Source organism: Aulonocara stuartgranti (genome assembly GCF_965226115.1).
Source record: "Aulonocara stuartgranti genome assembly, chromosome: 4".
In the NCBI taxonomy this organism is placed as follows: domain Eukaryota; kingdom Metazoa; phylum Chordata; class Actinopteri; order Cichliformes; family Cichlidae; genus Aulonocara; species Aulonocara stuartgranti.
Window position 1 is genome coordinate 33,006,872 of NC_138942.1, and position 11,734 is coordinate 33,018,605.

The 11,734-nt window shown below is 39.8% G+C and overlaps 1 protein-coding gene across 1 annotated transcript; it reads left to right on the forward strand.

Moving 5' to 3' along the window:
- The first annotated feature begins 4,033 nt into the window (after window positions 1-4,033).
- On the forward strand, window positions 4,034-8,089 carry LOC309705563 (nephrocan). Its single transcript, XM_082531488.1, has 6 exons — window positions 4,034-4,087; window positions 4,200-4,448; window positions 5,645-5,790; window positions 6,058-6,250; window positions 6,614-6,776; window positions 7,019-8,089. Exons 4-6 carry the CDS (start codon window positions 6,077-6,079, stop codon window positions 7,324-7,326), a joined length of 645 nt encoding a protein of 214 aa, XP_082387614.1. The 5' UTR covers window positions 4,034-4,087; window positions 4,200-4,448; window positions 5,645-5,790; window positions 6,058-6,076; the 3' UTR covers window positions 7,327-8,089.
- The last annotated feature ends 3,645 nt before the right edge of the window (window positions 8,090-11,734 follow it).

The following is an 11,734-nucleotide window of genomic DNA, read 5'->3' on the forward strand; positions in this document are numbered from 1 at the left end:
TTCCGCATTTTGTGAACAAAATCCACATGGCTCTACCTCAAACCCAAACCTTTTTTTAAGCATTTCAGCTGCTGGGTAATATCCATTAATTATTTTAAATTGCATTTCTTTGACTTTGGGGGGGATAGGCCATTTTAAAAAGTGCGTATATTTGTTCGTTATTTTAATATTACTCCCTTTTAGTTTTGTGTTACTGTTAAAGTCGTGAAATAATTTGTTTTTAAATATCTTGTTCATGGTTTTATTATTACAGTTTTTATCCGTCAAAGGAATCTGGTTTAGATGTAAAGAAGGTAGACTAATTTGTGCCTTAGAGTAATACAAATAACCTTGAATCAAACTCAACAGAGGTAAGGGGGGGTAGTGACAGGGTGAGTGAGTGATTCGTTTGCTCGCTCTATGATTCAACACAGGAGGGAGGGGGTTAGCGAGTCCTGAGTGATTCGCTTATGCTTACGATTCAGCACAGGAAGGGAGGGGGTGAGTAGCTCAAATGTGCTGTTAGCATGTTAGCAGCGCGATGCTACTGTGAACCGAGGAGATATTTTCTTGATGTGAGCTTCTACTCAGGGGTTTTTCTTCCAGTTCAGAGCAGAAATGCTTTTGTTACGAAACTGGCTGTTGTTTTTCCCCCTCACAATTTTAATTATAAGCTAGATATATTTCTCCTAATGGAATTAGTTTGCTAACAGCAACAGGGATGAGTCAGTGAGTCAGTTGGGCTTGTGAATCATGATTCACGAGTCAGTAAAGTGATTCTCGATTATTGAACGATTCGTTCACGAATCGAACATCACTAGTGAGTAGCTCAAATGTGGTGTTAGCATGTTAGCAGCGCGATGCTACTGTGAACCGAGGAGCTATTTTCTTGATGTGAGCTTCTACTTAGGGGTTTTTCTTCCAGTTCCGAACAGAAATGCTTTTGTTACGAAACTGGCTGTTGTTTCCCCCCCCACAATTTTAATTATAAGCTAGATATATTTCTACTAATGGAATTAGTTTGCTAACAGCAACAGGGGTGAGTCAGTTGGGCTTGTGAATCATGATTCACGAGTCAGTAAAGTGATTCTCGAGTACTGAACGATTCGTTCACGAATCGAACATCACTACGACACAGCTATGTTAGCATAATATAAACAAGCTAACTTTTTTTCCACTCGATAAAAGTTATCGTGAGTGTTCTCGGTGGTCAGGAACAAATGTAATCGCATGGCAGGATGCTGTAAAAGGACCAAACTTCAGCCAGGAGAACAACTGAGATAATCCATCCACAATACGAGGTTAGTCATTCATAAACTGCTGCATGGGCTAGGCTGTAGTTACATCCTAAGGTTTTAAAAACTGAGCTTAAATAAATGATTAGCGGTAATAAAAGCCGAGGGAGGTCAACAGTGATCACTGACTGTTTTAGGAGCTTTTTGAGATTAAATAGAAGAAAATACATAACATTAAAAATGTTAACAACACAAAAGCCATATTAAACGCAGACTACTTTAGGCCCGGAAGTAGGATTCGCCACGCCATCACTTAACGACCGGATAGACTTTTTTACAATCTTAACTATTTTTTATATCCACAGTATTTGGCCCCCTGCCGGTCATGAAAAAGAATGGCAGTTTAAGGAGCTTCCACAAAGGCTTGTCTTTTCAGAACTGTAAGCTGCATCTGTCTTGCAAGGCCCAGGAAATGAACCTTGTAGACCTCCAGAGTTTTCCTCTGTGATTTATGAGCCTTAAGTAAATTAACATGTTGTACTTCTCCTCTCTAATTTATCTAGTATAAGAATTAATGACTGCAACAATTTCTAGAAGTTCTTATCAGTTGTTATATTGATGCTAATAGGGGCTAAATTTGCAAGTAGTCACTAGCATTGCTAGCTAAAGAAGCTGTAGAAACAGCTGACTCTTTGTATTAAAGTAATAATTAATTAATAAATAGCCCAAGTGAATTTTCATAGTTAAATCTGCACTTATCCTTACTTGTGTGCTTCTTTACTTACTTAATAAAGAAACACACAAAAATATACACAGAGACACACACGCAATATTCTCAAAATGTTAAAAGTCTTTATATAATATTTAAGTCGGTAAAAGGGACAGATGGAGCGATGCCTAGGAAACCAGAGGGAGGGTGGACAGAGAGAGAAACACCATGACAAACATCAGACGAGTTCAGTGAGAGAGAGAAAGCGTTTGGCGATTGGAGAGGATTAGAGGATTATTAACGCAGCTGACTGCACTGGAAGGCTCCATCAGCATCATCGTCGTCCTGTCTTTGGTTCTCTCGCTCCTTCCTTCCTCTGCCTGTTGTCTCAGCATCATCCATCAAAGCCGAGGGCATGTACAAGTTGAGGAGCTAGCATGGATATATTTTGGCTCTTCAGCAGCAGAAGGGGTGAGTCAGGTATCCATTGTCAAAATAACTGATAAAAAATATCCCACTTGTTAAACTTTAACTTTATTGATCCTCTTTGTTTGCTGTCTTTATTTTCTTATTTTTTTACCATGGAAAATGTTTTATTTTGGAGATTGTTTTTCCAAAATAAGCATTAGAAAACTACATGCTAACAAATAAAATAAAAAATTGATACAGTAAAAAAATAGCAGTTTCATCAGACTGGCTGAATTCATTCATGATCTGATTATGCAGCTATATCTGGATGAGGCATGGAGAGACGAGATAAAGACGTATCCCTGTAGTCCTACAGCCTGTTAGGTAAAACTGTCCTTTGGAGATTTACAGAAAAAAAATGAAGAAAGTCATGTTTATCATGTCGTAGCTTTTCAGAACTTTTATGCTCATTGTTTTAATTTTAAAGCATACAAATTCAACTGTCATAAACTGTGCCTTCATTTGCAGGAGGCAGAATTGATATAATAAACTGTACAGTATACTGATGAGTACAGTGGAACAATTAACAGCTAATGATCCAAACATTTCTGTCAGGACAAGTAGGAACCCAAACAAACAAAAAACCAGATAAAACTTGTAAGTTTTTGTGTGCAACTTTACATTTTCTTCTCTTTTTTAAATTCACTCTGTTACAGTTCTCTTTTTTCTCGCCTCTATTCTTAAAGGTGTTTTATAAATATAGCTTACTACTTCCACAAAAGCCATAATTTCTTTGGTACTGTTTCCATGTGTGCATGTTATTCTGTCTTTAATAAAACCTGCAGATAGGGTGAAAGTGAACTCAGTGATTTATTGGCTGGAAAATTGGCAAAAAGCCTTAGAAACTATGATTCTTACAAGTTTGGTGTGAATTATCAACATATATAATATGTTATCGATATATAGTAAGTACTGTATAAAAATTTGAACTATCATGTCACATTTGACCTTTAAACTCCCCTTCAAGGTCAACAGACTGATCCTAACGCCAAAGCGATAATAATGATAATATAGAGCTTTTAAAACGATGTTTCCTACTGCCACTATATGAATTGACCACATACAGGCATATAGGGATACACAGGGATTCTCAATATCACATTATGGTTTGCGTCCATAACCTCTGACCTCACTTTGACATGTCACATCTGCCTTTTTTCCAAGTTGACCCCAAAATGTGTCACATGTTTAAAGAAAGCATTATCAGGTTATCAGTTACAAATGTACTAACTAGGCACTCTCAAGTTATTCATGTCCAGTTATTTACAAATCAGCACATATTATCTATTGATCCTACATAATGCTTATATATATAAAAAAACAATACAATTCCCTTAAAAGTAAATGCTGTCCAGACAGTGAGCTACCTTGGTGGAGGTTTGTGCTCTCGGAGTGCTTCTCCACGGCAGCCTGAGCTGATTACAGCATGAATAAGGGAGAACTGGATCAGGGGGGTTGTTTCATGAAGCTCACAGATATCTGTAAGCTTTATCAGTTAAAGAAAATGATTTTAAATTCATTTCTGGATTTAACAGCGAGCCAGTGAAGACTACACTATTATTAGTACTGAGTATAGTATTATATTCTGATATAGAAAATATATTCTGTTTCTTTCTATTGCCAGTTACTTTGGCTGCTTTGACATGGACTGCGAGGTTTGGGAAAAAGAACAGCAGAATTAAACTCCTGCCCTTCAGTGAGCTTTCTGCTTCTTAAAATCTCCTGACCCTCCTTCAGCTGTCCTGGGAAATATGAATCTTCTTTCCACAACACATCTCTTCTTCCTTCTTGCCATTTACTCCCCGCAGTCCCTTCTCCCATGTATTCAGTGCTCAAAGTTGTGTCCACACAAGTGCATTTGTTATGAGCATGCTGACCTGGTGGACTGCCGCGACCGTGGGTTTGAGCACGTTCCCAGGGGTCTCCCGCACGGCACGTGGCTGCTGGAGCTAGGAAGAAACAATCTGAGTGTGATAGGCACTCAAGCCTTCAAAGGACTGTGGTCCTTACGGGTGCTGGTGCTCACCAACAGCCAGATAGAGGAAATCCAACCACAGGTAAGAACAAAGTGGTGGAAAAACTATTTATGCATCTGAAAATGTTGCACAATTACAGTTGTAAGGATAATACGAAGACGTATTTTAGAGATTTAATATGTAACTAAAGCAAATTATCACAAGCATGGAAAACACTCCAGGGTTGGGTTGGCTGCTCTCCGGTTACTCTGGCTTCCTCCCAACGGCCAAAGGCAAGTAAGTTAGCTTAACTGGAGATCCCAAATTGGCATTAGGTGTGAATGTGAGTGTGGGTGGTTGTCTGTGTCTAAGTGAAAGCTCTGAAACAGGCTGGTGCTGGTCCAGGATGTACGCTGCCTCTTTGCCTGTGACTGACTATCTGTCTGCAGCTCACAGATAGATAGAAAATAAATTGCAACTTTGTATTTGTATAGAAATCGACTTGTATATATAAAAAATAATACTTTATATTTAAAAAACACATTTACAGAAAATAACAGAAATGAGAGACATGGACTGCAAGGAAATGTGTTTACCACTACATCACTGCCAGTCACTGATATGTCATATAAAAACTGAATCTGTCACGGTCGCGCTGGCAGACCGTGGGGATGTGGGGAAATTAGAACCCAAAGGCAGGGCTCTTCGATGCAAAGCAGTGTGTTTATTTACAGTGAAGTAAACTGACACAGTGCATTCCCGACTCCGTGCTGTGTCCTCTTCCCAGAGTAGTGCCCAGTGTGTCTGCGCTCGGCAGTGTTCGAGCACCCCGTGCTCACTGCCCTCTCGACTCCACACACCACCTGAGAAATAACAAAAAGGCAGCTGTCAGAACACACCACAATTGCAGCAGACTAACCTTCTCTAACTGACAAAGAGACTAACGTGAAGTCACTCAATGATCCAGCGTTGAGAAGCACTCAGCCACACTGCTATGTAGCTCCCCTAACGATCCTTATCAGCTGCAGGTGTGTGTGTTACTCCTCCTCGGGTGTGGCCAGCCTCCCAACAGGACACACCCACTAGGCCTGGTGGTCCAGGAAAACCAGGACATCACACACACGCACACACATACACAATACAAAGGGAAACCAGGGGCACAAGCACCACACAAAATCATGGTACACACAGCAACAAATAAACAAGTTCAAAACTGCTCATGGACCCTCAGACCCAGGTCCCTGACAGTAGGAAAGTTGAAACAGCACACCTAATTGATGCTTTTTGTCTTTGAATAGGCATTTTTCTCATTGTCCTTTCTGGAGAAACTGGATCTCAGTTGGAACAAATTAAAAACTCTCCCTGTGGACTTCTCATCCAGTCTGCCTGCTCTCAAAGAACTGCGACTGGAGCACAACATCTTGCATTATCTATCTGGATACAGGTACATGGCTATCTGTGGGTCATCAGAGTGCCGTGAAACTCCATCTCACTTTTCCATCAGCTTCCATATTTCTGTTTATCGTCTGGCTTAACAGGAATATGTTTAAAGTGATCCAAAAGACCAGGAGCTGTCTTAATAATAATAATGGACTGGATTTATATAGCGAATACAGTTACAGACAGTAGCATTCAGCACAGAGCTTCTCTCTGCCTGTCTCTCACAGTATCTTCTCACTGTCTCACGCTCTCGTTGTCTCTCTGCTGCCAGCCTGGAGTTTCTGGACAACATGGAAAAGCTGGACCTGAGTTATAACAAACTGGTGTCTGTTGGCCCCGGCGTGTTCAGAGGCCTCTCCCGGCTCAGACAACTCTATCTACACAACAACAAACTGACTGTGGTGCAGCATGGGAGCCTGGACATGCTGCCTGGACTGGAGGTGAACAGACTTTTTTTTAAATGGGTAAATAAACTGGTACCTCAAAGTTTTTTTTTGATTGTGGACTGTTGTAGATTTAGCCTCTAAAAAGTATAATAATGTAAATGAATCTTATTTCATGTCTTAATTCATCTGCACGTAAGACAGCTAGTGTTTTGGTACACTGAATAATGATAAGTTTGAAATTTATCATTAGTTATAAAGTATAAAGTACTATGATATCTCTACCTATTAATGCACACTTTAATGTGCTGCTTTGGAAGAATTGTCTAATTATTGTAAGAAGAAGTGGCTCAAAAACAGATCCCTGTTGCACACCATTTTCGATGACTTCATTATTCTGTATGTCTGCCTTTCTAATTAGTACCTGTTTGTCTGTCTTCCTAGGTACTCCAGCTGAGCAACAACAACATCTCTCAGATAGATACTGATGCCCTGGCACCTCTGTACAGCCTGGCTGTTCTTGATCTGGAGGGAAACAACCTGCATAACCTCAAATTTAAGACCTTCATCAGCCTTCATACAACAGCAACACACATACAGCTGTCAGGTCTGCAGAAATACTTTAATTCTATTTCATTCATTGTTCTCCATGTCAGAAACTGACGGAACAGACTGAAATATGTTTAAAACGTTTGGACTGATTATCATGCAATATAAAATAGATGATGTTGATCAACACCCCCTCTTCTACAATCAAGTTCTGACTCAACACTCTGACACACAATTTTAAGGTTTGCATTCTTTGTTTAATTGAACTCTGTATACCTGCCTTCCTTCTTTCCCTGCCAGGGAACCCTTGGAGCTGTGACTGTGAGCTGCATCGTGTTTTCAGTAAGATCCTACACGTCCGGCACCTCCACATTGACGACTACCGCAACGTGACATGCCAGGACCCTCCGCAGCTGATGGGGGCTTCGTTGGCCTGGGTAGACAGCCAACTCTGCGTGGCTGAGACCGCTACTGTACTCGTCATCACTGTCACTATGCTTGTCACCGTGGTGGCCGCTCTGGTGATGGCGGAAAGGAACAGGAAGAGGAACCGAGGGAAGAACTGGGACACTGAGTCACAGACGCAAACTCACAGCCCTCCTTCCTGAGGCAAAATTAGTGAGAGGATAAGCAGATGTTTCTGGCTCCTCTGGTTACAAAAATGCTTTTAGCACACACTTCCTGACTGCTGCCACAAATGGATCGTACTTGATTTCTTTTTCCTTTCAAAAAGTGAAAAACAGAGTTGGAATTAAAACTGAAGAAGACCTGGAGTATCTGTTCAAATTTAATATTGCAGCTGTGATCTGCTGCTACCAGTGAACTGCTGTAAAAATGTGGTTCTTTCGATGAATTTTTAAGAACGACCATTGTCAGTAATGGGATTTTTCGCAATAAAAGCCATACTTTGGTAAAGACCAAAGGCCAATACACATAATGTGGAGTTTGAAGAGTAAAAAAATGTCTGACTTGTATTAACAGTTGCCGAGGTTTCATTCACCTGTAGTCTCTTGAAGTCACCAAATGTCAGATTGACTGTCTGCGGTCTCTTGTCACACATCACTGTGAATCGCTCCCTGTGTGGATACAGCTGAATGTTCACACATAATCTGACTTCTGTTGTGCTTTCTTTCTTTCCCTTTCACTGATCTCGTTTCCACCTATTTTATAATACCTACGCTAATTTGAGCTTTTCTTTAATCTCACGGGATCACCACAGCAGGCAGCTGTCGTAGATGTTTAATTTAGCAGGTTTTTACACCCTTTCTTATGCAACACCCAAGGGAAGTCTGTTCACTCACAAAACACATCTTTGCATGTCTGTAACTCATAATGTAAAATAGAAAATTGCAAATAAATTATTTAATATTTAATAGAAGGTTTCTTGAATATACTCTTTGTTCTTTGTAGTTTATCACCATAGAAGCCCCAGGAATGTCTGAACCTATTGATTGACAGTCAGACCGAGAGTCAGCAATAGAGATAGAGGGGGTCATGAGGACCATATGTGTCTGTACTCCACAGGGGATTAGTGCAGGACTGATGGAGGGAAAGAGAAGGACAAAGTCCCACAGAGGTCAAAGATGTCAAGATGATTACTGCTGATCTGCAATACAGTTATTAACTGTGAGTGTGTGTGTTGGAGGTATTAAACAGGCAGAGAAAGAGAGCCGTCTGGCCTCTAGCAGTAGACTGCCCTCCTTTCATCCATCTCTTCTTTAATTGTTGTGTTTTTCTGTCCTTTTGAAAAATCTTTTAGTAATGAAACTATTAGGACCAGTATTGGGAACTTTGTCACAGTTTCCAGCAAACAGGGTTGAAACCCAAACCTCACCTCTGATTAAAGCTGATCGTGGTACTGTGCCAAAAACAGAATGGTGGACAGATGGATGTCAGTCTTATTTCCAAGCAGAGTAGAGGTTGGGTTTGACTTGGCTTACAACTCGAGAAATACACATCAGATTATTGCAAAGAAGGATTAAAGTGTTCACCTTTGTTTTTTCTCAAAAAACAACAACTAATATGCGTAGAACTGATGGTGATCAGACGTCAGTCGTCTCCATGTACACAGACTAGTATTACTGGAGCCTGTTTTAGGAAAAGAAATGACACTGTGAAGCTATTGATGATTTAATATTTCTAAATTCTGCATCGTGTGATTATGCTCGCTCTGTCTGAGATGTCAGCATCATAAACTCAGGAATGCTGCTGCTCTTATGTGCGGTTAGTTAGTTTAACAAGATAAGAAGTGGGCCGAACACTGTTTGAAACATCAGATATCTGCTTGTTCTTTTTATTGAGAAACGTTAAAATGTTTTACATTTTGTTTATTCTCATTACCAAATAGATAATAGAAAACAGTTACTGAAAACAAATTCTTAGTGATATTGAAAATAAATGTCAAACTGACACTGTGATAATGTCCCTAGTGTCGTTTCATCTTTAATTTTAGTAATATTTTCCAATATGTTTGCTAGGGTGCAGCTTTAATTTCAAAATGAGAAATTTGGGTTTAATAAGCAGCTAGCCCCACAGTTTGGTCTACTGATCCAGCACTGAGCTTATTGTTAGCCTCTGTGACTGTACAGCTCTCTACAAATATTCAGTGGACTTAGACTGATAATAATTGATAATAGTTATTAATAATATCGAGCAAGCTAAAGTGGAACCAGACCAGTTTGGAGTTAGCAGAACATGAATTTCTCCAGTTTAGGTACATGCTAACTGCTTGCACTTCAAACCAAGCGAATGTTTAGCTGCTAAGTGGGCAACAGCAATTTAGGTTTTCTGAATTATTCTTAACTGAACCGAGCCCAGGCATGTTTACTCTGTTTATTCTTTGAAACACTCAGATCATGACAAATGCACTGCAGTATTTTCCAAATTCCAAAGAAAAGAGCAGCTTTTTCACCCCACAAGATATAATTTTTCTAATTTGAATTCTTTTGAATAAGTAATGGAAGCTCTGCAGGAGCTGTCTAATGTCTGGTATATGGTGCTTTGTTTAGCTGTGTGGAGGGTTTTCAACAGTGCAGTGAATGGGGCACTATTTATAAAGTTTAGTTTCTCTTTATACAGCCATGGTTATCGACCAAACTGTCTGCTTACATACACATTATTCCAAATATCACCCCACCATCTAACCCCTGATGACAATTAAAAACACTGGTGACTGCCCGTGCTACCCCACAGCCTCCTTGTAGATGGACTCGTGTTGTTTTTCCTGCGCATTACTGCCACCTCTGATCAAGTCAAACTCCAAGAGTGTTATGTTAAAAATTGAAAGAGTGAATATGCAGTTATTAGCCCATTTGCTGTAGACCTGTTGTTGGTAGAAAACCCTGCAAAAAAACCCAGGAGGAATAAAGACACAATGAGACAAAATTACTTTCTGTGCTAAACGTGTACACGGGTGAGCCGCTGAGAACAACTCACACCATGAACAGAGGCTTGGCATTTTTTATAGGCACAGATCACAGAGACCGTGAGAACAGGATAAGAAAATAATAAACAGATAAAATAAAACAACTCCATATATGGTGCTAGTCTAGTCAGCAGAGAGCTAGGAAAGATAAAACAATCTGAAACAATATGTCCTTGCTGGGAAAGTCTAAAAGGCACTTCTAAACTAATCTAAACACAGACAAAGGGCATCTTTGTACATTTAAAGAAGGTAAAGAAGCATAGAATCATTTTTCCTCTAACACCTGTAAAATCTAGAGCAATGAACTGATGAACCGACGTCATACAGCCAACCTCTCTTTGACTTTTAGGTAACAGGTTTTAAAGCTGGAACAATAGGGATTAGAGTGAGATTCACTCCACATCTGACTGACAGAAAGGACGTGGCAGAGTGAATTTTGGGAGCTAATGATGATGTTTTATCTGCTGGATGACAGCTGCATTTAAAATGACATTCTAGGTGAACAGGATGTTCCTAATGTTCACTTCAATTCAATTTTATTTATACAGCACAAAAATCACAAGACAAGTGTCTCAAGGTGCTTTATATTGTAAGGCAGACCCGACAATAATACATAGAATATTGTAGGGTCTGCCTACATTATTGGACTGAATGAAACAAAATCAATACTTAGAGATGGTTATGAGATCGTTCTTTGTTAAGAGTTGATCAGTTTGGAACTCTCTGTGGGAGGGAGTGGAATAGGCATTGCTGTACACATAGAGTTGCAGCAGTCGAGCAAAGGCATGATAGCTGTTTCCAGGTCCCTAAAATGTTGTGTTTGGTGTGATTTTGTTAAATTTCTGCTTCCATTGTATTTTTTATGGAAACACAATGAATACACTTTGTGCTCTTCCAGCATTTTTCTATTTGCTGGTGTTTTCCTAGGGTGCAGTGTGTTTAACAGTTCATATGATATATGAAGCTTAGTCATTTCCAGCTGTGCTCCACCCTCCTAGAAGCACATGTACAGTATGTTGTTGAGGATAACAGACTAATATGTATTAAAGAAAGTGACAAGTGGCTCAATGTCAGTGTAGGAGACCTAGGTACAGACACAAACCCAAAATCAATTGTCTTCTCTGGCATGCTGCTGGCAAGTGAGGGTGTGTCCATGATAGGAGTGAAGTATAGCTCGTGCCCTTCTGGGTAGCAACAAGCTGACCGGCTCTGCAACCCGGAGCATCACTCTGTCTCTGTTAGCCATCGCTCTGCAGCTCTGCTGGATCCTCCTGGATTAATTGCAACCGTGTGTGCATTTATTCTAGTGTAATTTTCTGGAGCTTGATAGCTTTTCTTCTTTAAGAAACATTTTAATATTTAAGATTCACTTTGTTCCTTCATCCCCAAATGTGCCAATAAAATCAATCATGTTCATTTTGAATCATTAAAACATTTGAAAACTATTTGTGCTGATTTTTGTTTCATGTGTTAAACTTACCGTCTATAGTAGCCTTTAAGCTCTTGATGTAGTGGCATGGTTTGCCCAGCAGATGGAGACACTGATATAGTGCAGATGCATCCTATGCATGGCTGTACGATGTTATTCTTTA